We start from the raw sequence: 26,336 nt of genomic DNA on the forward strand, positions 1-26,336 counted from the left end.
CAGCCTGCCCATGCGGGGTGCGACAGCCCAGTGAGGAAGCTACGAAGGCTCGGTCCACCTAGCGCTAGCAGTACAGCCACAACGACACACACCAGGTGAGCAGTTTATCTTGGACGTCCCTTTGTTGCTACAGTGAGAATCATTACATGCTTGAGCCTTGAGGATAGTACTTCCTTACTCATTTGTGTTTACATCTCACGCATGGATCATGACATGATTACTTCAGCAAGTGCTTAGAAGTAATGGTTAAGTAGCGATTTAACTTTTTTCTTGTGCAAGTTTTGCTTCAGTGCTTCTTCTGATTGTTTCGAGGATAAACTTATCATGAGTTAACTTATACCATCTGAAAGTTAGATGTGTTTTAGATGACAAAGACCTTACTCTCCGAGTGAATTTTAAAAACCTTTCATTCACCCGTCTCTACTTTCCGATCCTTCGAGACTTGTCCAAGCATATTCAGCCCTTGTCACCCCCAACTCCCAACTTTAGCACTATGCAAAAAAAAATTCCCCATCACATCAAACTTGCGGTATATGCATGGAGTACTAGATGTAGATGAAATTAAAAATTAATTGCACAGTTTTGTTGTACTTTGCGAGACGAATCTTTTGAGCCTAATTAGTCAATGTTTGGACAATAATTCACAAATACAAACGAAACGCTACAATGTGCTACAGTGCCCGCCCAGTAATTTTAGCACTCCCAAGACAACTAAACAAGACCTCACTCATTTGCCTGCCAAAAAGGCAGGCGGACGTTCATTTCTCTGCCGGCCCATCCGTCTCAGGCCTTGTTTACTTGCCAATTTGGAAGTGTCAAAATTAGCATTCTGCCATAAATGCGACACTGTAGCGTTTCGTTTGTATTTGTGAATTATTGTCCAAATATTGACTAATTAGGCTCAAAAGATTCGTCTCGCAAAGTACAACAAAACTGTGCAATTAGTTTTTAATTTCGTCTACATTTAGTACTCCATGTATGTACCGCAAGTTTGATGTGATGAGGAATCTTCTTTTTGTACCGTGCTAAAGTTGGGAGTTGGGGGTGAAGTAAACAAGGGCTCGTTGTCACTCACATCTGTCCCTGTCCGTCCACCCCGCCGGCTGACGCCGAGCGGCCATCTGGAGTGAAGTGAGCGGCCTTCTCCCACGCGGCCATCACCATTCACCACAACAAACACAAGGCCTCGCCCCTGGATCCCATTGGAGAAGACAATCCCCCGAACTTTGTATACAAAACCATGCAAAATGCAGCGCGCGCGAATCTCACCCCTTGTTTACTTCACTCCCAACTCCCAACTTTGGCACTATGCAAAAAGAAGATTCCCCATCACATCAAACTTGCGGTACATGTATGGAGTACTCAATGTAGATGAAATTAAAAACTAATTGCACAGTTTTGTTGTACTTTGCGAGACGAATCTTTTGAGCCTAATTAGTCAATGTTTGGACAATAATTCACAAATACAAACGAAACGCTACAGTGTTGCTACAGTAATTTGGCACCTCCCAAATTCGCCAAGTAAACAAGGGCTCAGCCAGATTCACTCGCTCGTCAGCACGTCCAGCCACACGCGTCGGCGTCATCTCCCCCGAGCGCTACCCGCCACTCCCGACTGCCACAAACGGATAACAACAGTACAACACCCGGGCAACATGAGCAGAGCGGCACACAAGAACACCAGCAACGTTCATCTTCTTTGACGTCGAGGTCCGAGAAGAAGCCAAAAGAAAATGCAGGCATTCCTCTCCTCGTCGATCCCCGCCACCTCGTACTCGAGATCGTCCTTCCTGCCGCAGCCGCCTCAGGCTCCCGCGAGGCTCGCACTCCCGTCGTCGGGGCCCAGGGCCGCCGCCGCCGTTGTCGCGAGGAGAGCGGCAGCGGAGGCGGGCCGGTGTGTGGCGGCGTCTGCGTCCTCGTCCCCGGCCACGGCCGCGGCCGCGACGGAGGTGCCCGGGACCATGAAGGCCTGGGCGTACGACACGTACGGGGACGCCAGCGTGCTCAAGATCGACGAGGCCGCGGCTGTGCCGGCGGTGGGCGAGGACCAGGTGCTCGTCAAGGTCGTCGCCGCGGCGCTCAACCCCGTCGACGCCAAGCGCCGGGCCGGCAAGTTCCAGGCCACCGACTCGCCGCTTCCGGTCCAATCTATCGGCTCCTCCCCTCCATGGATTGAATTGAATTGGCCGTCGTTTCCGCTCGCTCCAATCCTCCTCGTCCGCTGACCTTGCTGGTGCACGTATGCGCAGACCGTGCCGGGCTATGACGTGGCCGGCGTCGTCGTCAAGGTGGGTGGCCAGGTGAAGGGCTTCAAGGAAGGCGACGAGGTGTACGGCATGATAAGCGAGAAGCCCCTGGAGGGGCCCAAGCAGTCCGGCTCGCTGGCGGAGTACACCGCAGTCGAGGAGAAGCTGCTGGCGCGCAAGCCCAAGAGCATCGACTTCGCGCAGGCCGCCGGCCTGCCGGTCGCCATCCTCACCGCCAACGAAGGCCTCGAGAAAGCCGGACTATGTGCCGGCAAGTCCGTCCTCGTTCTCGGCGGAGCCGGTGGTGTCGGCTCCCTTGCCATCCAGGTCTCACACACACTGATCTGAACTGAAACTGCACGCACACTGGCTGTTTGGATTTCAGCTTCAGCTGTTGTTTGGTACTGAACTGAACTTTCTGACACAATCAACGCTGTTCTTGATGGGAATGAATTGAAGTTGGCAAAGCAAGTCTACGGCGCGTCGAAGGTGGCCGCGACGGCCAGCACCAAGAAGATCGAGCTGCTCAAGAGCCTGGGCACCGACGTCGCCATTGACTACACCAAGGAGAACTTCGAAGACCTGCCAGACAAGTACGACGTCGTCTTCGACGCAGTTGGTAAGTATAAGATCACCCTCGGTAAAAACCTGACACGACCTGATCAAGTGAAATGCAGCCCTCGGCTGAGCAATCTGCCCTACATCTTTCTGGATTTCAGGTCAGGGTGAGAAGGCTGTAAAGGTTGTGAAGGAAGGCGGCAGCGTGGTGGTGCTCACCGGCGCAGTCACCCCACCAGGGTTCCGGTTCGTGGTCACCTCCAATGGCTCCACCTTGGAGAAGCTAAACCCATACCTTGAGTCTGGGAAGGTAAAGCCGGTCGTCGACCCGCAGGGGCCATTCCCCTTCTCCAAGGTTGTAGAGGCCTTCTCCTACCTTGAGACCGGAAGAGCAACTGGCAAAGTAGTCATCTCTCCAGTTCCATAAGAGCTGGAGCAGTAGATTGCAGAGTTTGTTCACTGGCCATTTGGGTGATGGCCGAGATTCTCAGTGTCAAATAGTCTAAAAGGAAGTTTATTTCAGAACAGTCCATAGAATTACAAAGAGACGAGGTGTACATTGTGCTCATTGCTGAGCCACTTATCAACGTTCTAGTTTCTGTCTGAACAGATACAGTAAGGTCCCTCTGTTGTTATGAGTTTTCTTTAGCTATGAAATTGCTGAACATCGATGGTTGGTTGTCCAGCTCAACTGGGAAATGGCCGTCAAGTTTACTGCTTTGGGGACAATCTGATTGGGCAGATTGCAAACGCCATGCGGCGTGCTGCAAATGCCAATGAAAATCGCTCATCCTCGGTTAGTGCCCTTTCTATTACCTTGACAACAGTTGGGTCCTGCGATGAGATACCAACATCTTAGCGTCTGATTGCTGGATATATCAGAGACTACTGATTCCACTTAGTTTCTACACTAATAAATTCCAAAAAAAAAGATCAAGTATGGTTCAATGATGAGTGAAACTGTGCCTAAATTGCAAATGAACAGGCAGGTTGCATAGCTATCAGCTCAATCAGAACCAACGGAGCCAGATGATTTACATACCCTTATATGTAGCTGGCTAGGAGCAGGACGAATCCGTGCAATGTCACCAACTCTGATCACGTTGTTGACATTACCATGTTCATCTGTTTCTGTTGGCAATGAAGTCGAATGCCTCCACTGCCCCCCAACTATGAACTTGTAGTAGTACCTACGCATATGGGGTTAGTTTCAGTTAATTTCATAACAAGCAGCGTACACAGATGTCATTCCATGATATTCACAGCCACAGAACCCAAGGAACAAAAGAACCTTGCAGTTCAAAAATCCAAGAAAGAACAAATAAGTGACAACTTACTTTCCATGTCGAAGTCGAACTTCAGCCTCATATCTTGAACCACCTTTGTGGCTGCACCTTATTTTGTCTTTCCAGTTACTTGTGAAATCCCCAACCAATTCCACATCCTCACCCTGGAGTAAAATTTTCACATCCAAGTCAGCTCCCTCTGAGTTATTGATTGTCAAATCATATCATGAAGTCTCACAGTGGATTGAAGATGAATTTTGATGCCAAACACTCACTCAGTAACACTTCCACATAAAAGGAACTTACCTCCCGACCACTATTCCAAACAAAACATACTGAATGTGTAGGACTACCATCGTGTCTTCCATTTTCAACTAAAGCAATAAGATCCCAGGTTGCCCACACAATTGCAGCTCTGCATGCTTATACAAATCGTTTAGTTACAAACGAATAATCATAACAAAAAAACTGAAATTATAGAATCAAACTAGTCAACAAATATAACTTTTCTCAACAATAATTACCTGTCAGGTCGACAAGAGTGCAAACCAGTGATGAACTTGTGAGCAATATGGAGAGGTGTATCTTGAACCCAGTGTAAGTATGATATTACACATGCTGGTGATCTATCATATCCGGTGGTACAAGTCACACATATACGGTAGTTCTTCCTTATAAGGCGTAATAGAAGACCAACACAGAAAGGAAGCTTCTTCCTAAGGTCCATGGAATCAACCTCTCTGAAAAAGACCAGCATTTATAGTTTAGTGACTATCGGATTGCAGTAAAGGGTTTAGGGTTTGCTATAACATCTAGCCATGTATGATCTCAAAAAAAAAACATCTAGCCATCTACAGACCAAGACAGAATTTCAACAAAAGCTCATTGAGATCCTCCCTTACTTTCAAATAATAATTAAGGTGAATTTTGATGAGCTTGCAAGTTTGTTATCAGTTATCATAGGTAGCTCATTAAACAGACAAATGGCACATATAGTATTTACAACATTAGTCCAAAGAAGAAATAGTACACAGAAATAACAGTGAACATCAAGTACTAAGTGGTCAAAATATCATCTAGAGTATTGTATAAATTAAACATCAATTATAGCTTATGAGAAACTCTAGCCTATTTGATAATCAAACCATATTTGCTTTAACTAGATAGTAAAGGCAACATTAATGATTTCCAGATCCAGTAATCAAAAAGAAAGCTGCTGCAGTTATTCAGAGGAACAATACAAAGCTACAGCTGGTTCAATATAACAATTGTAAAGATCAAGAATAAAACTTAAAGTTTATCTTCTAAACAGAGAAAATGACAGCATACCGTATAGGATAGTTAACCATTAAGATGTTATTCTCGCGACAAGAATTGTTGATTGCCTCCGAATTAATTCCCCAATTAATGCGCTCACTTTCACTTTGGAAATTCAGAACAGCAGTAATACCCTGAAGCCTTTTGAAGTATCAGAAACTTAACTGAACTATAAAGAAAAAGACTGTATAATTGCAATGACAAAATCTGAGAAATTTGATTTATTGCATATGTCAGGAACCTACCACAGTTTCTGATAACATCTTCACATCTCTCTCTGTTTGTATGCATGACCCAACAAATATTTGTTCTGTAATCTGTCAAAGAAACCATATAAAATAAAATGAATGGCACGGTTATCGATACATGATCCCTGAGCTGCTGAAAGCACATTGACACGCCCTATATAGAGTTACATATCATGTAAAGAAAGATAACTAGCTTTCACACAGTCACCCTACCTTGCTGTATTGCATACCAAGTGAATGATTGTAGTACAGTTCACCTTTAGCACGGTCTAGTGCTTTAATGTACTCCTCCAAAGGAAAGCTGCCATGCGCCCATTCAGCATTGACATCATCCTCATCAGAATATAAACCAACAATCTCACTTATGCGATTTGCAAGGTTAGTGCTGCTCTGATTGAGTCCACCTTTCTCACCAGACAGAGAAGACCATCCTTGAGAACTTAGCAACCTTGGGGAGAATATAGCGAAACCAGATTTCCCATCCCCCGTAGAAGACTCATTTAACTTTGTGGACAAAAGAGCTTTGTTCCAAGAAGCAACAGCAACCCGCCCTCTGTTAAATAGGATGTGGTAATCTTCATTTTGATGTAACTGATGGATCGGAAAAGGAGCAAACGGTCTCTCAAGGACAAGGCTGCATTGTCCTGACTTGTCCCTCAGCGCAATCCTGTATACAATTTAAAGAGAACATGTGAACAAAGTGTAATCATGCAGTAGTTCCGTCCAACATTCTTCATTGTTAGGGAAGTAAGTCTTATCCACGAAATTATCTATACTAAGGATGTGAACTGAGCTAAGCTCATCTCACGAATTTTTTGCAATTTAACAAAGGTATTGAGTCCTGAATTGCTGATGTCTTGACTTTGAGGAAGGTGCTCCAATGGTGAACACTTTCTCAAGCAATCAATTAAGGCTTTAATTTAAAATCACCGACTGCTAAACTACTACAGGTTTGTACAATTAAGTAATTGGAAAAACACAGAGCTGAAACTTGTCTCTTTCATTGCAGTACTACTGTGTGCCATGAAATTTTTGTTGTAACTAATTAAGCATTTCAACTAAGCCATTGAAAATAGAATCTTAAATTAGTGGTTCCAAGTGCATGCTAAGGCTTGTTCGGAACATAGGAATATCACTAAGACATTAACAAAGCCCTAGGAGCATAATAGTTCCAGGTTAAAATAGCAGAGGCAACAAACTAACTGAAGTAGCAAAAGCACCTCAGATCACAAACAATCCTATATAACATGCTGAGGGAAAGCGATACAGAGGAAATTTCAGAGGACACTTGTTTTTGGACGAATGAAACATAACGACATTACTGGTGCCATACTCCGTGTCACCTAGGTCTTTGATGGTGACGAGGCCCTGCTCGCCGCCGCCAGCCTTCTTGAGCGTGTCGCCGACCATGATGATCCTCGACTTCTCGGCGTTCCCCTGTCACACACATCACCACATGCAGAGCCGCATGTCAGTCAGTCGCTCGCCGGCCGAAGGCTGTTCACCCCGCCAACACCAGGAATGACGGAGCATCGCTTACCCCTTTCCTGAGCGAGTGGACGAAGACGCGGCCGTCGACGCCGAGCGCGAAGCGGACGCCGAGGGGCCGGTCGACGGTGACCATGTACTCGTTGAGCCGCATCGCCCCCGCGGGCCCGCCCGCGCCCGGCTCCGCCCCTTCCGCGGCCGCAGCGACGCCGAGCCTCCTCCACCTCCGCCCCCGCCCCGGGGAGCAGGAGAACGAGGCGGCGGCCCGGGCCCTGCGCGCCCGCGGGCCCGCCGCCGGTTCGGCGCCGACGCGGCGGCCTGGGGTCGCAATGGCGAGGGCGGGCGGGAGGAGGAGGAGGTGCAGGTGGGGCGCCATGGGCGCAGCGCGTGATGGGGATCGGGTCCGCGGCGGCGGTGGGGGCGGTGCACGGGGAAATGGCGGGCACGGGATCAGAGGCGGAGTGGAGTGGGGGGATGGGAAGTGTGTGGAACGGAACCGGAACTGAGGCGGAGGTCTTTGCGCGGGCTGGGGTTGTGGGGCCCACGCCGTCGTGTAGTTTGTTTTGATTTTTTTAAAGTAATTTCTTTTCCCCGTTCGGGCTTCTCTCCGCCTCGCGGGCCCGCTCCACGCGCGCTCTTCACGTGACGTGGCGCTCCACGCGGTCACGCCCATGCCGGCATGCCTTACGGGTGGTATACACACGTGATACAGTGAAGGGTAAAAATACTTTTCTTTTTCTTTTCTATAAACCTTCGTTTGCTCTTTATTACGGATGCAGTATACAATTGTACAAATTTGGATCGGATGAGCAGTGCTTTTGGTGCGTTGTGAACAGAAGGAACGTACTAAGAGGTTTGGTTTCTCCTGCTTATTTTTAGCACCCATCACATCAAATGTTTAGATACTAATTAGAAGTATTAAACGTAGACTATTTACAAAACCCATTACATAAGTGGAGGCTAAACGGCGAGACGAATCTATTAAGCCTAATTAGTCCATGATTTGACAATGTGTTGCTACAGTAAATATTTGCCAATGATGAATTAATTAGGCTTGATTAGGTTTAATAGATTCGTCTCGCCGTTTAGCCTCCACTTATGTAATGGGTTTTGTAAATAGTTTACGTTTAATACTCCTAATTGTATCTAAACATTCGATGTGACACGTGCTAAAAATAAGCAAAAGTAACCAAACGAGGCTAAACATGAAAGCATGATGTGATCGTAGATGACTAGATTAATTTGGATTCTTGAATTGTTGCGTCCTGTTTTTTGATTTTTTTTTCTCTTTGTCCACGTCACGTGCCATGTGGACGACAGCCCGATGTGTGGGTACATGATAGCTGATGATAAGGATGGAGGGGCTGATTGAAATGCTTGTGACAAGAGGTCGTGGACAAAACTGAAGGTTGGCGCATCTGCTAGCACGATGAATAGCACCCACAGCGTGCTCCCCTGCCCATACTTCGTTTTTCTCTTTGCTGACCGGGCATCACTTTGCACGCTGTTGGGCACGATGCTTGAAAAAATAAATCTAGCACCATGACTCTAGGTTCCTCGATGCTCAATCACTACAGTATCATTTTCATTGGCTGGTGGGCTGCTGCTGAGTTGCTAGCGTGTTAGCAGTGAGAAGGAAAGAAAATGTTTCTGTTTCTTTTAAATTGCTAGCGGGCCCTACATGTTTAGATGCAAGCACTACGGCAGTAGAGAAAAACCAGGTCCTTGTTGATGTGATATGTTTGGGCATCGATAACGTACGCCGGACGCTGCGGGTGCTCTTTTGCAACCCGACTATGCTTTCCGCTAATCGTCTATCTTGCGCATTGGTCTTGCTGGGTCAGCCCATGCAATAACCCAACTAAATCACATTCCTCGTGAGCCTCGCTTGACAATTATACAACTTGAACTTGATGTAGCCTGCTCCAAAGACACTATCAGTAGTGGAGTTAGGATTTGAGAGTTGGGTATTCCCAATTCTCAAGCCATTTTCTTCAGGGTAATTTTGCTAGTGGACACCGTTCAATGTTGATCTTTGTATGGACACTATTCAAATTGGTATTTGCTGATGGACATCATTCAATTATAGATATTTGCTATTAGACACCGGAACTATTATATTAATAATTTCTATAATTGAGGAGAGAGAACGAGTGAATGGACAAAAGTATCCTTCCATATTAGTAACATATGGATCCACTCTTGTTATTAATTAATATTTCTAATCCCCTTCCCTCGGTCTTCCCTCACCTCCGTTCGTTGATGGTACTGTCGGCATGCATCCCCGGGCTGCCCGCTCTTCATCTCGGCCATGGCCCATGGCCACCCTCCATTAGCCCGCTGCGTCGCTATGGCCCACTGCCTCCAACCTCACCGAAGCACTCCCACGATGGAGCTTGTGATGCAGCTGCTGGCTGCTTGATTACTGCAGCGGAGCAAGCTGCTAGTAGTTGCTTTTTTCTGATTCGGGGAGAAGGTGAAAAAAGAAGGGGAATCGAAAGAAAAAATTGGAAAGGATAGTGAGCTCTAATTTGGAGGTGGACATGGCATTGAGGGAGAACAGAGAGGAGGACAAGGTGCTTGCTTGCTATGTTGTTTGATTTGGGGAAAAGAAAGAGGAGTGGAGTGGCTTGCGTGTAAAAACCGTTCAGCGACTCGGCCCCCACGTCGCCCTCTCCCCCTGCTCGGGCGACTCGGGAGGCGGCCAGAACCCTAGCCGCCTCCACCCCATCCCCTTCACTCCCCTCACCGCCGTCGGAGGGGGCTACCGGAAGTCCGCGCAGCCTCCTAGGAAGGCGGCGGCAGGACATCTTGCCGCGGTGGGGCGCTCATGCTTGTCCTGAGCAGGGGATGGCGTGCGGCGTGATGGCGGCGGCCATGGTGCCCAGCGCGGCGGAAGCGGTCTGGCGCGTGATGCGTGGGGCTGCGCGGCTGCGGGGGCCTGGGCTTGGGCACAAGGAGCGCTGCGACGACCAGCGAGACGGCGCGGCAGCGGGCTGGCAGCCACCCTGGCCCTCCGGCAGGCGGATCCGCTGCCCCCGTGGCTGGATTTGTGGCGGCGGTGGGGGCATATGGAGAGCGGCGCCGGCAGTGGTCGAGTGGGACACGGTGGCCCATCGCCACCCCCCCTGGCTGTAGTGCTGCGACGCCTCGGCAAGAGGCCGCGTAGGCGTGGTGGGGCACCGCCCCAGCGGCGGCCCGTGTACGGTAGCGGAGGTGGCGCCCCTAGTCGTGCTCTGCCCCTGGTCTGGTATGGCCTGGGCAGCAAGCCTGCCGAACTCGGGGAAGGAGGAGGTGCTGCAGGCCTGATAGCAGCCTAGCAAATGGGCTGAGGAGGGAGGTTGTGCGGCGGCGGCGGCGCACGGGACGAGGAGGAGACCACACCACAATGGTATGGGTGTTGGGGTGGTGACTGCGTGATGATGCCTGCGTGCGAGGGAGGATGCGGTAGCAGTTTCGGTTGCGCGCTCAGGTGGTTGGTTGGTGATGGGGGCGGTTGCAGGGAGGCATTTGTGTTGGTGCAACCATGATGGGTGGGGAAGTTTGTGGCAGCTACTGGTGGGAGGTGTCGAGCGAAAGCCATGCTCGGAGTGCCGAGCTGACAACAGTGATGCCTTGGGCGCCGCAATTTCCTATTGGGGACGTTGTCATGTAGCTCTCCTTGCTTCGTTCTCGGAAACTCCAAGTGAAAACCATGCCTAAGTTCTTTGGGCGGGCGGCGACAGGGCATCTAGCGTTGTGTCCTTCTTGAAGGCCTTGTCTTTAGAGTTCCGACGGCGGTAGGCAGCGCGCCAATAGCTTCCCTATTTGTTTGGCGGCTAGCAGTCACGCATGGTGGCGGCCGTGTTGATGCTAAGCTCCGGCCATGGTAGATTTGGGCCTCGTGGTGGAATGGGTGGAGGCCTAGTCGACAACTTGAGGTGTGGATGTCCATGGTGGTGGAAGGCGGCTAGAAGTAGATGTTTGGAGCAGTGTCTAGAGGGCAAGACTTCTGCTTGGCATGAGGGCGACGGTAGGGAGGAGTCATGCACTAGTTGTGACCACGAATTTGGCATGAGGGTGGTATGGTACGGGGTGGCCGGCAGATTTGTTTCGCCAAAGATACCTGCGTGGAGGTGATCCTCTGATGGCTACCAAATGCCCTGTGCAGCACCCTGCTTTCCTCAATGAGCCGAATGGGCTGCTTGGTGCCACAGTGTATAACCAGATCTTGGGGAACGTGGTTGGCAGTTGATGTCTAGAGGCAGCTGCTCTTGTATCAGTTCGATGTCTTACAACGTTCTACGGCGGCTAGCCCTGATGTTAGTCCGGTGTAGGACAACTTTGTTTGGAGGCGCAAGCGGATTTGATGGCTTGACAGCTATACGACCTGCAGCGGACCACGGTGGCTAGCCCTGCATAGTAGTGGCTGGCTCACCGTGGGACATCGTCGGTAACAACGGTGCTGGCAGTGACGACGGGTTATCCTTTTGTGCCCTGCTGATGGTGTTTCTGTTGGTGCACGAGCAGGTGTTGCGGAGTGTCATGGTGGTGTCGTTGCCCCCTCTTGACTAACCATGTTGTCTGTGGCGAGTTCGAGTTGAGACCCAGGTCGATGTCCAATTCGACCGGGCAGAGTCTTTCGTTGAGGCTCGTGTTGATGTCCCAATCCGACCGGGCAGAGTTGAGAGAGGCTCGGTTGATGCCCCAATCCAACCGGCCGATATTGTGTTTTGAGTTGAGTTTTGAGTAGTGCGTTGGCGTGGTATGACGCGGGTTGATGTCCCAATCCAACCGGCCGATGTTCATTATTTTTTTTGTTTGTCCAGTCTGGGCTTATAGTTCTTTTTAATATAATCGGCAGCTTGCCTGGTTCGTTTAAAAAAAAAGATTAGCTTGCGTGTGGATGTGCTTAGATTGATGGGAACAGAGAAGTTGGAAATCGTGATTTGTGAGCTGCGCACTTGTGACGTTGGAAATCGGTCGGCGTTGTGCAGCGCGAGCACCAGGGCTGGGCAACAGTTTCACCACTGGTGTTAGAGAGCTCGAGCCCGCCGACAAGCCTGCGGCGGTGGGCGACCCTTGCAGCACTGTGCTTGTCTTCATCTTCCTTGACCGCGTCGTACACCTCGTCCTCGTCCTCCAGGGGCTGATGTCGCTCTGCCTCGGGCGGTGCTCGCGCACCTGGGATGTCGTTACGGCATGGCGGACGGGGTGGGAGCGGAGCGGCACGCCGCGGATTGGTTGGGATGGGTATTTCATGGCAGGGGTACTTCGATCACTTTTAATTTCTTTCCCTCCTCTATTATAGGAAATTATACTATTATAATGTTCATAGTGTCTAATAGCAAATATCCACAGCTGAATGGTGTCCATCAGCAAAAATCAATTTGTACAGTGTTCATCAGCAAATATCAACATTGAGCGATGCCCCCCCAGCAAAATTACCCTTTTCTTCATTCACCAGCAAAATTACCCTTTTCTTCATTCAGGATATGAAAAAATCTACTTTAAATTAAAGTGTCAATTGTTCAAACTAATATGTCTCGACTAAAGAACTACAAAATATTAAAGAAAAAATATTTTACATTTGCATTCCTTCAAGGCTCGAAAGCATTCCTTCAACTTGTAAGAAAAAACCACTCTCAACTAATGTAATAAAAAAATAATTGACGGTGGCATGGATGAAGAAACTAGGATATATATACCTTCATAGCTAATTTCTACAAAGGTTTCAAATAACTTGATTTCTACCTCATTTTTCACAATTCTACATCAATCAGATAGCCTACAATTGTACATTTAAAACACACTCCACTAGATTGCATGATGAAAGAATCAATTGGATTATTAGAATGTATGAATTGGCCTCTAAACTGACAAACATCTCTGTGTCAACTTAGGTGGTGTTTGGTTAGCTCAAATGTAACGTAATCTGATTATTGAAGGTAATGAATCCCATTACACGTGTTTAGTTGCGGTAGTTTGTAATCAATTGACACTGTAATCAAATCCTAAATAATATTTATACAAGCTTCTTACTCCTCCTCCCCCACCGTAATCAGATACAACACCCACACCGTAATTTGATTACGTTACCAGAGTGCAACCAAACAAAGAGGGTAATCACCCATTCCGTCGCCAAATACATTGTAATTTGGTTTCCTTTGCATTTATGTTACATTAGCACGAACCAAACACTATCTTAGTCGATTAGGGGATGGGAAGGCCATGCGGCTCAGCCACTTGAAAATGGGAAGGGGATTGAGCTCCTGGTTTGCTTGACGGAAACTAGAATCAAAGAAATAAGCACACACAGTAACAATATGCATGGTACAACTTATATGCTCTTGATGTTTGGGTAAAGTTCTTGGGTATTCCTGGGAATACCTAGGAATCATACTGGCTCCGCTCCTATTCATGATGAGGACCACTTCTCTCAGTTGGCAAAATCTCTTGCAAAGGCCATTTCTTCTCTTCATGCAGAGTCCAAACGAGGTGATTTTTTTAGTCAAAATCGATCACGGTTGGAACCATCTACAACTTCCAAGCATTTGATCTTGCATTTTAGGCCTTTCCTGCAGTTGTGAACCTCCTCCTATCATCTTTGAGTCTCGTTAGGCCTCCAAAAAGGTGCATTTGCTAGGTCTTTTCTTTTACATACTACTATATACAGGCCTTGGTGCATCGGGTGCTTTCTAGCCTCTCTCTAATTGGTCCATTTTATGTCTTGTTTCCTATGATTTATCAGTAAGCTCCAAAGTACTACAAGAAAACAGAATACGAGATGGTTTCCACCTTTTCAGCTAGGAATCCTGTCGGTAGTGATGGGTTTCCCAGGAATGCGCTGGAACTTGCACTTTCCAAATCCAGGTGCAACCAACACAGGCCGGCCCAAGAATCACATTCCAATTCAGTGCAATTCTTGGACCCAAATTTATAAATTATCCAAACAGGCCCAAATTTCTAAATTTACAAAACTAAAACACGGGATGACGTTAGGCATTATCCAAAGAAAATGACTTTGAACTGGGCATGCCTAAGTAGATACAAATCAGAAAGACATTGTAGGATATCATATCAACTTGTTAGCACAGGAACCATACTACTTCCTCCGTCCCAAATTGTCGTTTTAGCATTTCTACATCAATTCCTGGGCAACCCCAGGCTCCTAGAGGGTGTAGTGTTGTAGACCTTTAACATGATCCTAAGATCAATTTGTTGATTCAAGTTCCATCCAACCGAGCAAAGAGCCACCACTTCCATTCTGATGTTTGGCAGATGCACTGCTGACCTGAATCTACAAATTTGTGGGCATAAGCCCAAGTATGTACAGAACCTAATAAACAACACCTCTGCTTATATACACTGCCGCTGACATCATGATCTAGAAAGTTAAGCACACTGCACGTTAAATAGAATACTGACTGTACATATATTCATTCAGTAGCTTCTTATACGACTGGCATCACCAATTCTTTGAGTTAGTTCTCTGAACTTTATCGTGGTACTGTGGGTAATACAGTGTCCTCGATATTTTGTAGACGAAGAATGGGATCAAGGCTGTGACCACAATCATTAGGGTTGATAACCAGTACAAAGGGCTCGACGCACAAGCTTCCAAGAAAACATGATATGCAGTGGTTGATATTGCCGGGGGAAATAGTCCATAGATGACTAGAAACGCGTACCAGATTAGTATACTGCCCCAGATAACAAAATGTTGTATCCAGGTGAAATAGCTGATGTAGAGAGCCAGCTGGCAGTTCACAGTCCACACTACGCAAGTGTACATGGTCACTCCTAGGATGTCAAACCCAGCAACACGACCATCCTGCCGGACAGCCTGAATCAGGATGGCATTGAGGGAACCAAAGTATATGATTATTGAACAGCACAGCCCATTTAACATCCAGCTGAGTATTCGGGACCAACTAAAGAATACATTATTCACGCCATCTTGATGTAATGAAGGGACCTGCAATATGCAAGGAAATTAAAAAATTGTAAGGAAGACAAGAAATGAACCAAGGCAATGCTACAAACATTTGGCTCCAAGACCAAAGTAAGCTCACATATATACTGTAACATTACATATGAATCTGATATGCGATTACAAACCTCAAGACAAACACGGGAAGAGACATCCTTGTCAAAAACACCAAGGGCAATGACAGGGAGAGATGTGAAGGCAACATTATAGAAAGAAATGAACCAGTCATTGTACGCAGGTTGGGCTGAGAACATAGCATGGGCCTCGAACCAGAAAAGTGTAATGCCGAATGTGATGTTCTTGAAGAAAAAATAGCATATCTGTTCATATCACAAACAAAACGTGGACTGTTAAACAAAACAAGTGCTAAACTAAGAGCATCATAATAACACTAATTTTTTCTACTTAATGCTGAATAGTACAAAAATAAGCATTAGAAAGTTATATATATTGCACACCAAGGAAAGGTTGATATCTGGTGTATCGACATGGCACAGAAGCTTAGTCAGATCCAAACATAACATTCTTTTGGTAGGTAAAAGGAAAAATGAAAAGAGTCATGATCATATTGCAGGGAAATCAAGAATTTCTTTGAATATTTAAGGTGAATATGTTATAACATGTTAAATTACACCTCCAGTCCAAATCTAATGTCATCTTAGAACATGTACAATCAACCTTCTAAAATGCAACTGCTACACATGCACGTATTTGATTTTCAACATTAAAATTATATTAGTATATCAATTATCAAGAGTTCTTCTACATTAATAGAATTAAACATACTATTAGGGCAACATAGTGACAAAAGCTGTATCATGGAGACTATGTTGATGCCCAAAAGGTGAAGAGAATGAGACTGGAGGGACTACTGGCTAGTTCACTGAAGAGTTAAAAGAAGCAGAAGAGGCAGTGCTTTACCATAGCTGCAATCCGACGATAACACCAATGACCATGCACAAGAAGTAACCGCTCTAAGAAACGAAACTGAGCTATTGCAAAGTCACTTGCCATCACAGCCTATAATACAAAGCACCATCAGATTTTAGATAACATAAAGCAGATACAAAAACCAGTGCTATGTGGTAGACAATGCTGCTCAATTCATGCATGCCATAAAGTACTCCTCTCACAACACAGATATCTAAAAGGTATGAGGTCAATTGGTCATCAAGATATTTAACCAACTGGTCATCAGTTGCAAAGTCCTATCAAATGATCAGTACTTGAATACACTACAGAACAAGCTTCTTGAGGCAGCAGGGAACTTCCCTCTAACTTGCCTTTCAAGCAAGTAATTTGATAAATTATTATTGTAGTTCTTTTTAGTCCATTTCAAAAATCAAAGAATAGGCAAGATTCGTAACAGTAGGATAAGTGCACAAAACTATAGACCTGCATTCCTTCAGCGCCACTTATTCCAACCCCAATGTCAGCCTCTTGTAGCATACCGACATCATTTGCTCCATCTCCAATAGCTAGAGTAGTTTTACCTGTCCTAATTTTAACCAACCTGGTGACCTGAAACAGTACCAAGTAGCTATAGAATTTACAAACCAATACTCTGTTCTCTACATATTTAAACACATGCATGAACTTGTTAAGAAGTAATCAAGCAAATGCAATATCTTGTGGTTGTTACTAACCAGTGCTTTCTGTTTTGGAGAAATCCGACAACATAACACAGATGCACAGTTGACTGCTAGATCCAGAAATGAGTTCTTGAGGCTGCTCGTGAGAGCATGTGTCAGAGCATTGCCGTCAATAATAAGAGCAAATAAAGTTGAGGTTCCTCTCATGAAAACCTTTGTTCTAGCATCTAGTAATTTTCTATCAATTTCTTCATATGGGGCCTGTATGATAAGATACAAAATGTTACAACAGTAGAGTATACATGACATAAACTGGACTTATACAGCCCATCTGTTTACCCCCTTCACTACTCAGATGGTCTATAATATATATACTTATTGGCATCATATATGTGCATTTCACGAAAAAGCATTTTAGGACTTTGCTAGCATTTCAAGAAATGGTTCAAAATTCTTCTATCATTTATATATATATAGATGCAAGGAAAAAGTATCTCCTTTTCTTGATTTCATACCATTCTGTTTCCTTCTCCACTACATCCCTCTGAAGCACTTGTACTTGAGTTATCCAGCGTGATAAAAATTTCCTCCATCTCTTTCCTCAATAAGTTACATGAGTAACTAGATACCAAGAACCAAATATACATTAAACTCTAAGGTAGTGAGATATCAGTTTGGAAATATGTAATTGTAACAGCATAAGGAACTAACCCTATGTTGACAGCTGTCTCCAGCTTGTCTCCAGTTAAAATCCAGATCTTAATTCCAGCTTGTGCAAGTTTGTGAATACACTCAGGAACCTGCAAGGAAATTAGTGTCGGTATACCATCATTGATCATGTACTGTATAAGATTTGAACATTTATATTTACATTATGAACACTCCAAAAGGGGCAACTTTTCCTTATCAAATATTAAAACAAGAGAACAAGTGAAACTATGTGATAAACTATCTAAAAAACAAACTATGTGACAGTAACCAAGAAATTATAATAAATGTTTTTTTTTGCAGGGGGCAAGAGAATCTATTGCTCACTAGGCATCACTAACGAATCAAAAATAGAAAATGTTTGTCTATTCAGATAAATATACTCTTCAGAAAATAAAAGGCACCAAGTAGCAGTCAACACACCCCACTTTGCAATCTGTCCTCCACTGCAGTAGCACCTAAGAGAACCAAATCCTTCTCGATATCTTCTGATGCCTTCTCCACAGCTTCATCATGATCGGTATGTACAGAATTCTTGGCAGCTGAGTACTTCTGATTCCATAGAACATATTGCTCCTCAGTAAGTTCACGGTATGCAAGTACTAGGGTCCGGAGACCTGCCTCAGAATACTCATTGATGTGACACTTCGTTTTGCTCAGACAAGCTTTTCCATTATCTTTGGAGAGCCTTTCGAATATTACACTGAAGCACAAAGATGAAAAGACAATGGTACACATTTCAACAGAACTTGGAGAAAGCAAATATTAGCATGTGAAATTCACAACTTCAAATGGTAGAGTTTAATATGCTGACAACTTTAAGGCTAATACTATCGTGATATGGACATGAAATAAGCTTATAAGTTATAAACAGTAAATACAGAGTCAAACATATAATATTTCCATCACATGTAAAAAAGATTATCAAACCTGTCAGCTCCTTTGCAGAACAGGAATAACCGACCCACTTCTGTCCTCACAATAACAGACATACGCTTACGAGCACTGCTGAACTCTAAGATGTTGAGTAGTTTATAGGTTCTGAAATAAAAATTAGGCATCATGAAAGAGGCAGTGTTGACTGTTTTGAAGAATAATTACTAAGAACAATGGAAAAGATAAGCACCTATCCACCTTTCCACCAAAGACAGGATCATATTCATGCACTGATATGGTTGTCTGTGTCCTGTGATAAAATTCAAAACCAAACTCTCTAGCAGCTGTAACAAGAGCTCCTTCATCAGGTGACTCTGCTTCATAAGGCATACCAGCAGAATTTCTATCTGCCACAGGAATTGCAGTATGACAAACAGCTAATACTCGGAAAAACATCTCTATAGCATCCCTAGAACATTCTTTGGCCCATCTTCCATTCATCAAACGGCCATCAGTGAAGTTGAATCCCTTGACTAATCTCTTGAATTCAGTAGTGTTCTTGTGCCCATAATTGGCAGTAGTTTCAGCTATTTCTCCATAAGACGTCTCCATTTCTGTAGGACTATTCCCATAAGCAACCCCAGCAATAGAACATTTCAAGAACTCCATCGAGTTGCATGTTAATGTTCCTGTTTTGTCAGACAAAATAGTATGAACTTGACCAAGTTCTTCATTCAAATTGGAAGTGCGAGCTCTTGCAGGTTTATCAGACTCTGCACAATACATATTCTGGTCTTGATTTATGAATGTGCTCTGTAACACCTTGACAATTTCTATCGATATATACAATGAAATAGGCACCAAGGTCACATACAGCATAAGGCTTGTGAGAAAATGGCAAAAGGCTGCAAATGATGCTCTGTTTGGATCAAAGAATATATTTGCTTGATCTGGTCTGAGGTACCATGCATAGTTTCCTGGACTTATCTCATGCTTTGTTTTCATCCCAAACACAATTGACCCGAACGTTGCAATAGCAAAGAGAATAGCAAAAAGCAGATATATTATTTTATCCATTCTTCGTTCAACTGAGCTTCTCTTTGATGGTGGCTCCATTGCATTTTGCATCACCTTTGTATCATGCCCTGTGAATATTACAGTGCCATATATATAGCTTGTATTGCGAAGTTTTGAGTCCCTTAGAAGGATCTGTTGTGGAGACAGAGGATATTGTTGTTCATTGTAGTACAACGTCCCTAAGAAAGAATACAGTTTCTCATTTGGATCCTCGCATCGAATGAAAGCTTTGAAGCTATGGAAAAACTGCTCATCATTCAAGCCCATAGTCACATCTAGTGCCTGTTTTCGCTTCAAGTTTGTCTCTCCATCAAGATTCATTGTCTCAACATAGCATATTCCATCGTCGTAGCTAGACGAGAGAAAAAGAAGATCTGCAGGGAAGAACTCATCCTTTTTAACTTTAACTATATCACCAACTCGAAGCTTCTTCCATTCTGTCTCATGAAATGACTGGGTCCCATCATACACCTCAACCTTCCTATTGTTCACTTCTATGTCCTATGTAAAAGGACAAACAAGCTTAGTTCAGTAAATATTTAAGAAAACATAGTGTTTCATGAAGCCGTTATCACAGGCAGCTTGATAAGAGAGAAGTAATACGAACATGCAAATAAATATGTGATGGCCCAAGTGTACTGCTACGGTAGGCAGTGAGTAAGCACAACTAAACATATAGTTATCTCTCTCCTACATTGTGACCATAACCAACCATCCCCATTGCGCCACAGCAGCTATTAATACAAAGCCCTTGGATCACAGGCACAAACTAAGTCTAGGCCTCCACAGTTCCATGCACATAAACATGCCATGATGACAATGATAGAACATTTACAAGACTGAAATTGCAATTGAACTCTCTAACTACATAGGGATCCAGACACTGTACATGTGTGTGCTCCAAAAAGAAAACGACTCAGAGTTTCACGAAAACTATCAAACTGCAAGTGCATAACTACCTAGGCATCGAGACACTGTACACATGTGTGATTCAAAAAAAGAAAACAACTCAGAATTTCACTAAAGCTATTCATGTGCCTGAACCGTGGATAGAAGAAAAAAAAAGGGATTTGAAGGGATGGAATATACCCAAAGATTTAGCCCTGGATAGGAGTGCTTGGAAAATAGCTATTCATGTGCCTGAACCCTGATTTGTGGTTCTTGTTGGGTTTCAACTCTAGCCTACCCCAACTTGCTTGGGACTGAAAGTCTATGTTGTTGTTGTTGATGATGATGATGATCGAAGAGAAAAGGAAAAACATCATGTTTACCGAAGCCCTTATGGCCAGCAGCTTGATAAGAGAAAGATTTATCACGGACATGTAAACAAATATGATATGGCACAAATGTAATGCCACAGTAGGCAACGAGTGAGCACAACTAAACATGCAGTTGACTCTCTCTAGTACATTGTAGCCACAAACCAACCATTCCCATTGTGCCGCAGCAGCTATTAATACCCAGCCCTTGGACCACAGGAACAGACTATGGCCCTCCACAGTCCTGTGCGCATAAACATGCCATGATGGCAATGATAGAGCGTTTGCAGTACTTAAATGGCAATTGAACTCTCCAACTACCTAGGGATCTCGACAATGTACATGTGTGAGACTCACAGAAGAAGATGACTCAGAGATTCACAAAAGGTATTAAACAGCATTGCAAGTGCACAAGATTGTTCTGTTCAGGAGACGGCAGCGTCCTTTCAGACCACAAGCAAGCACCCAGAGTCCCCGAGCATATAATGTATCAAATCCAATCGACCCCCATTTGCCTACCCCGATCCCGTTAAAGCAACCAACCAATCCACCCACACCCGGTGGGCCGGGGGTCAGTATTCAGCAACCAGCAGCACCGACGGCTTCCTCAACCCGTAGAGCAGAGCAAAGCAGAGAAGAGCAGAGCTGAGCAGAGGCGCGGCTGACCTGCTGCTTCCGCCTCCAGTCCTCGACGGCCTCCTTGGCCATGGCTGCGCTGACGACGACGAGGAGCGGGAGCAGGACGGAGACGGCGCGGTAGGGCGCGAGCGGGCTGAAGGAGACGCAGGCGACGACGAGGAAGAAGCAGTTGGCGGCGCGGCGGAACTGCTCGAAGAGCGACTTGGGCACGAAGCTCGCCGCGGTGTACTTGGTGGTCGAGATCGCGTTCCCCGGGTACGCCGCCGCATGCTGCTGCTGCCCCGCGCCCCCGAATCCGCCCCCGTCGGCCGGGAACGAGGACGGCGCGTTGCAGCGGACCGCGCGGGAGAACCCCGGGGCCGCGGGGGGCGGGAAGAAGGGGGCGGGAGCGGAGGCGGAGGCAGTGGGGGTGGCGGTTGGGGTAGTGGCGGAGGCGGCGAGCTCGACGAGGGGGCGCTCGTCGGTGTCCGTGGCGGGCATGGCGGTCGGTGGCGAGGCGCCGGGCCGGGGAATGGAGGATCTGGGACGGGACGGTTGGTGCGTCGTTGGGGTTGCGCGACGAGCGCGTCGTCTTGTGGTGGTGTCGCACGGGCGGGTGGGGGCGAGGAAGTGGTGGTGTGGTGGGGGACTGTGGAGTCAGGTGTGGTGGGGGACTGTGGAGTCAGGTGCGGTTGGGGACGGGGCGGGGTGGGGCCACGATTTGGACCCCGGCCACGTGGCGACGACGCGCTTGTACTTTTTTACGGCTTTCTCGTGGGGGTTTGCCTCTGGTTCTTTCTTCCTTCCTCGGAAAGGGAAAGACGTGTGGAGCCAGATGGGATGGGCGCCCCTTTTTTTATTCCACTTCCTGGATGTCACCGCGAAACCGGTTTCGAATCTTGAATCACTTCGAGCTCAAGCAAAGCAATTGATCTTTGGAAACAAATAGAATCGTTAGACGCGCATCTTATCTGAACGGGGAGACTTGTGCGGTCTCCAGTCAACTCACTGTGAGTAGTGAGATGGAGAAGTTGGATCAATAAATTCATTCATTGCTCTCTTGCTGCGCCCTGTCATACCTGGTCTGCATCCAAAATATTGACATACTAAAGTTTTAGCAAATCTTTTTGGTCACTATTTGGATTGGCAACAAATTTTACCAACATATCTCATTTATTCTACCAAAATTTTAGCATGTTTTTCCGCTCAACTTGTGATCTGCCAAGACTTTGGCATGCAAAAATTTCAACATCAAAACAATCAGGCTCTATATCCTCTGATCATGTACAACCCATAGACGGTGCCATCTTTAGGTCTGTTGGCTTTAGCTTATTCAGCCGGCTTATCAGCCACCAAATAGTATTTTTTTCTCACAACAAATCAGCCGTTTCAGCTTTTCAGCCGGCTTATAAGCTGAAGCGAACAGGCCTTTTGTAGTACCACCGAAGCAAAAGCATCCGATGTGCTCTAACAACAAACCGACGAGTCGACACATGTAGTAGGAATTGTCTTCTCCGAATGGTGGCGCCACCTGATCCACTATGGCGCGCCCGTTTTGGCACGAAGAATCAGAGCCCGCGACGTGGGCAGCTCGGTGCCCATGCAACAACGCTTACTGGGCTGCCATAGCCGCTTAAGCTCCGATGCCGCCTATGGAGGCTCGCCCTCCAATCGAAGCGTCTGTCGCTCAGTTGCAACAAAGATCCAAAAAATGAAGAAAAACATAAAGCAAAAGAGATACTACCTCTGTATCAAAATATTTGTCATTATTTACTTTTGGTCACGACGATTGACCATTCGTCTTATTCAAAAAATTATGGAACTATCATTTATTTTGTTTGTGGCTTAACTTACCATTATAGGTATTTTAAACATGACTTATCTTTTCATACATTTCCAATAAATTTTGAATAATATGAATGGTCAAATGTTGTAAGAAAATGTCAACAACAATAAAATTTTGATACGGAGAAATTATAAAAGAAGGATCACGAACACAGCAGCTCATTGATGCTCTAGTTTGTACTTTGCAGCCCCTCCCAGTCAGAGCATGGTTTCCTCCTAGAATCGCCCATGCTGCATGTCCTCGCCGTGCACCGCCCTTGATGGCTTTGATTTAGGCCGGAGAGATGAGAGTTATTGGAATTCGATGGTGAGAGGCTAAGAGTGACGGAACGGTGAAGAGAAAAAGGATAAGGCTACGCTATAACTGAACGTATGGCTGGACTATGTTCATAGACCAAGGCCTCGCTCATGGTTGCATGTTCTTGTGATGCAAAAGTGTAGCGATTGGTCTTTAAAAAAATTGTAGCGATTGCAATTTTTTCTTTGGAAAATTTATCATATTATTACATATAGTCATACTTGGTTTTCATTGGGATTAAACAAGCAATAAAAGAACATATAAAGATCATATTTATGTTTGATCATTATGATTTACAGAGCCATGCACGCAGACAACGTAATAGACAACCCACTGTATGAATAGTCTGTTTGTTGTCTATTAGTGACGTGGTAAGTACTTACACACAACAACCGTCTATACCATTGTACATGCCCCCAGGTCGATTACATCCGTCAATACTTCATCATCAATTTTGGTGACCTGCTTAGATGTTGTTGGGAAAATGTGGTACTCAAAGTAAGGGAAAAGCTACATGATGCTCGGAGTAGTTTTTGAGCTTCTCACATTTGAATTTTTTCCTCATCACGTCTTCCCCATCTCTAGTGAGATTTGACTCATCTTCTTCATTTCTAGCAAGATTCATCCCCGTTTGCTTCATGTTCGATGAGTTCCATCTGATCCATCTCCGGTGAGCTCTAGTGAGGTGAAGAGGTCAGTGGCCTTAAGGGTTTCAAGGGCGAGGGGTTTTGGGCCTTGGGATTCTTAGTACTATCAGGCTTAGAGGGAGGGCCGTCAGCGCCATGGTAGACAATGAGACAAGTAGTGGTGGCAGATGCTAGCCTGGGTAGCTGGAGGACAGGGGTTGGACTAGGTAGGGGTGGGGCACCAAATCGAGAGTGGTTAGCATGGGGGAAGGAAGCGGTGGTGGATCCTACGACAAGAGTCTCCGGAGACGGGTGGAGGACGGGGTGGGGGTACTGGTGCTGAGGATGAATGTATGTTGCTGTTGTTTGGTTTCACAGGTGAAAGAAGCATCGAGGAAGAAAAACAAAGGAAGAAGACGAAGCATCACACATTAGATGCAGACCCAATGGTTGAGAATTTCGAGTGCGTGGGGGAGTTAAAATATTCGGGAAGGCAGTGGCAGTGGTGCCCCCAGCAGTGGAGGAGAGCAGTTGGACCAGGTAGGGGTAGGGGCACCAACTCGAGAGTGGCATGGGGGAAGGAAGTGGCATCGGATTCGACGATGGGAGTCACCAAAAACGGTGGAGAAGAGCGGGGTATGGGTAATGAAGTTGAGGAAGAAGGTTCATTGCTACTATTTTGTTTTGCATGTGAAAGAAGCACTAAGAAAGAAGAATAGAGGAAGAAGAAGCAGCAGCACATGTTAGATGCAGATATGGCGTGGGGCGCTCTTTTTTTACTTCATGTGATGTTACCGTGAAACTGGTTTCGATTCTAGAATGGCTTCCAACTCAAGCAAAGCAATCGATCTTCAAATCTGGGAAACAAATAGAATCTTATAATCTTTAGAACCGGAAGACTTCTATGGGTTCCAGTCAATTCAATGTGAGTGCTTTGCTAGTGGTAGCTAAACAACACATTTCACGCTCATATTTTGCATGTGGTAGCCGAACAACTCATTTCATGCTCACGTTCTGCACATTTGGGTGAGTGGAATGTTTTTTTTTCAACCAATAGAGCTCGTTAATGAAGAATTGGTTTGGGTTTTTTTAGGGGATAATGATTTAATTTTTTAATAGATTCATTTGAAAGCACTAGAAAATATATGAAAACCTAGCTTGAATTGATCTTTGAGTTGTAATAGAATCCCATAACAATGAATTCGTTTTAAAGTTATCAAAAACTTCAGAAGGTGTGATGGATTAACTGAAAGTTCGTTTATAATTCACAAAGTTCAGTCACTAACTTTTTAAAGCATCCATAGGATTTAAAAGTAGAACTGATCGATTTGTATGTTTCAATTTAATAGTGAATGTTTCGAATAAATTCGCAGGGAGGAGCTTAGAGTCATCACAACAATCATCTAGTCCGTGTACCATTTTATTGCACCTCTTATAAATTACATAGAAATTTCATGGCAAGGTCCCTCTTCCCACACATATTCTCTGGATCTCCCCTTCTTTCTCTAGTCTTGCTTTTCCTCCAACTCCAACCTTCCCCCTCCTACGGCCATGGTGACCAAAGCAAGCCCCATTGTGCTCTCCTCCTCCAATCTCTGGTGGCTCCCATGGTAGAAGCTACCACCGCTCTCCACCATCCTCCATCAGCCCCGCTGGCACTGCCATTGCCTCACCCAATAGCAAGACTCCACCATCGAGCTAGCTTTCCTCCCCTGGCTTTCATTTTAAAGCTTGAAATCCTGAATTCCTAATCCCAAAACATCCTACACCTAATCCATTGGAGAGGTTTTATTTCACTGGAGATGGAGAGGGAGGCTAATCTCATTGGAGTTGGAGATGTGGGTGAAGATATGCATTAAAAAAACTAGTATGGTTAGTAAATCCAAATAACTGAATATAATGTAGCTTCTCTGATCATATAGCATGGGGTATATGGATTATCAGGCACCTTAAAATCGTCGTATGAGCACCAAAAACAAATTGGTCAATTCAATTCAGTGTGCACGTGCTTTGCTTCTTAGGTAACAAAATGCAAATGCATTCAAAGTCTTCTACTCTTCACTTGCTCTGTTTTTGTGTGTTGAAGCTCCCCATCGAGTCCTTGAGCAAACCTACAATCACGACTTTAGAAATCAAACACGTTCAACCTATGTGGGTGCACATGAGACAATTAGTAGTAGCGATTGTTAATGGATGGTCAAAGATTCAATCAGCAAATGGAGGTATTTCCTCTTCACCAATGTTGGAGTTGGTTCAAACTTTGGTTCTACATTTGTCCGCTGTAGTGAAGATGGTTCTTTTAGTGTCGACTTTTACCGAACA

The 26,336-nt window shown here is 45.5% G+C and overlaps 3 protein-coding genes across 3 annotated transcripts; 1 reads left to right on the top strand and 2 right to left on the bottom strand.

Moving 5' to 3' along the window:
- Window positions 1-1,620: 1,620 nt before the first annotated feature.
- Window positions 1,621-3,495, top strand: LOC117861051 (2-methylene-furan-3-one reductase). Its single transcript, XM_034744518.2, has 4 exons — window positions 1,621-2,141; window positions 2,250-2,573; window positions 2,706-2,865; window positions 2,966-3,495. Exons 1-4 carry the CDS (start codon window positions 1,734-1,736, stop codon window positions 3,229-3,231), a joined length of 1,158 nt encoding a protein of 385 aa, XP_034600409.1. The 5' UTR covers window positions 1,621-1,733; the 3' UTR covers window positions 3,232-3,495.
- LOC117861050 (phosphoglucan phosphatase LSF1, chloroplastic) lies at window positions 3,303-7,508 on the bottom strand. The gene is made up of 10 exons (XM_034744517.2): window positions 7,196-7,508; window positions 6,989-7,092; window positions 5,869-6,322; window positions 5,653-5,724; window positions 5,420-5,541; window positions 4,615-4,830; window positions 4,397-4,505; window positions 4,142-4,254; window positions 3,847-3,994; window positions 3,303-3,638 (listed from the first exon to the last, which is right to left on the bottom strand). The coding sequence occupies exons 1-10, from the start codon at window positions 7,295-7,297 to the stop codon at window positions 3,516-3,518; spliced, it is 1,563 nt and encodes a 520-aa protein (XP_034600408.2). The 5' UTR covers window positions 7,298-7,508; the 3' UTR covers window positions 3,303-3,515.
- A 6,488-nt stretch (window positions 7,509-13,996) lies between these two features.
- LOC117860662 (probable phospholipid-transporting ATPase 8) lies at window positions 13,997-21,855 on the bottom strand. The gene is made up of 11 exons (XM_034744034.2): window positions 21,294-21,855; window positions 18,542-19,869; window positions 18,346-18,456; window positions 17,839-18,118; window positions 17,419-17,507; window positions 17,223-17,328; window positions 16,762-16,968; window positions 16,511-16,636; window positions 16,037-16,135; window positions 15,244-15,435; window positions 13,997-15,100 (listed from the first exon to the last, which is right to left on the bottom strand). The coding sequence occupies exons 1-11, from the start codon at window positions 21,744-21,746 to the stop codon at window positions 14,591-14,593; spliced, it is 3,501 nt and encodes a 1,166-aa protein (XP_034599925.1). The 5' UTR covers window positions 21,747-21,855; the 3' UTR covers window positions 13,997-14,590.
- Window positions 21,856-26,336: the final 4,481 nt, after the last annotated feature.

Source organism: Setaria viridis, chromosome 6 (genome assembly GCF_005286985.2).
Source record: "Setaria viridis chromosome 6, Setaria_viridis_v4.0, whole genome shotgun sequence".
Taxonomy (NCBI): Eukaryota; Viridiplantae; Streptophyta; class Magnoliopsida; order Poales; family Poaceae; genus Setaria; species Setaria viridis.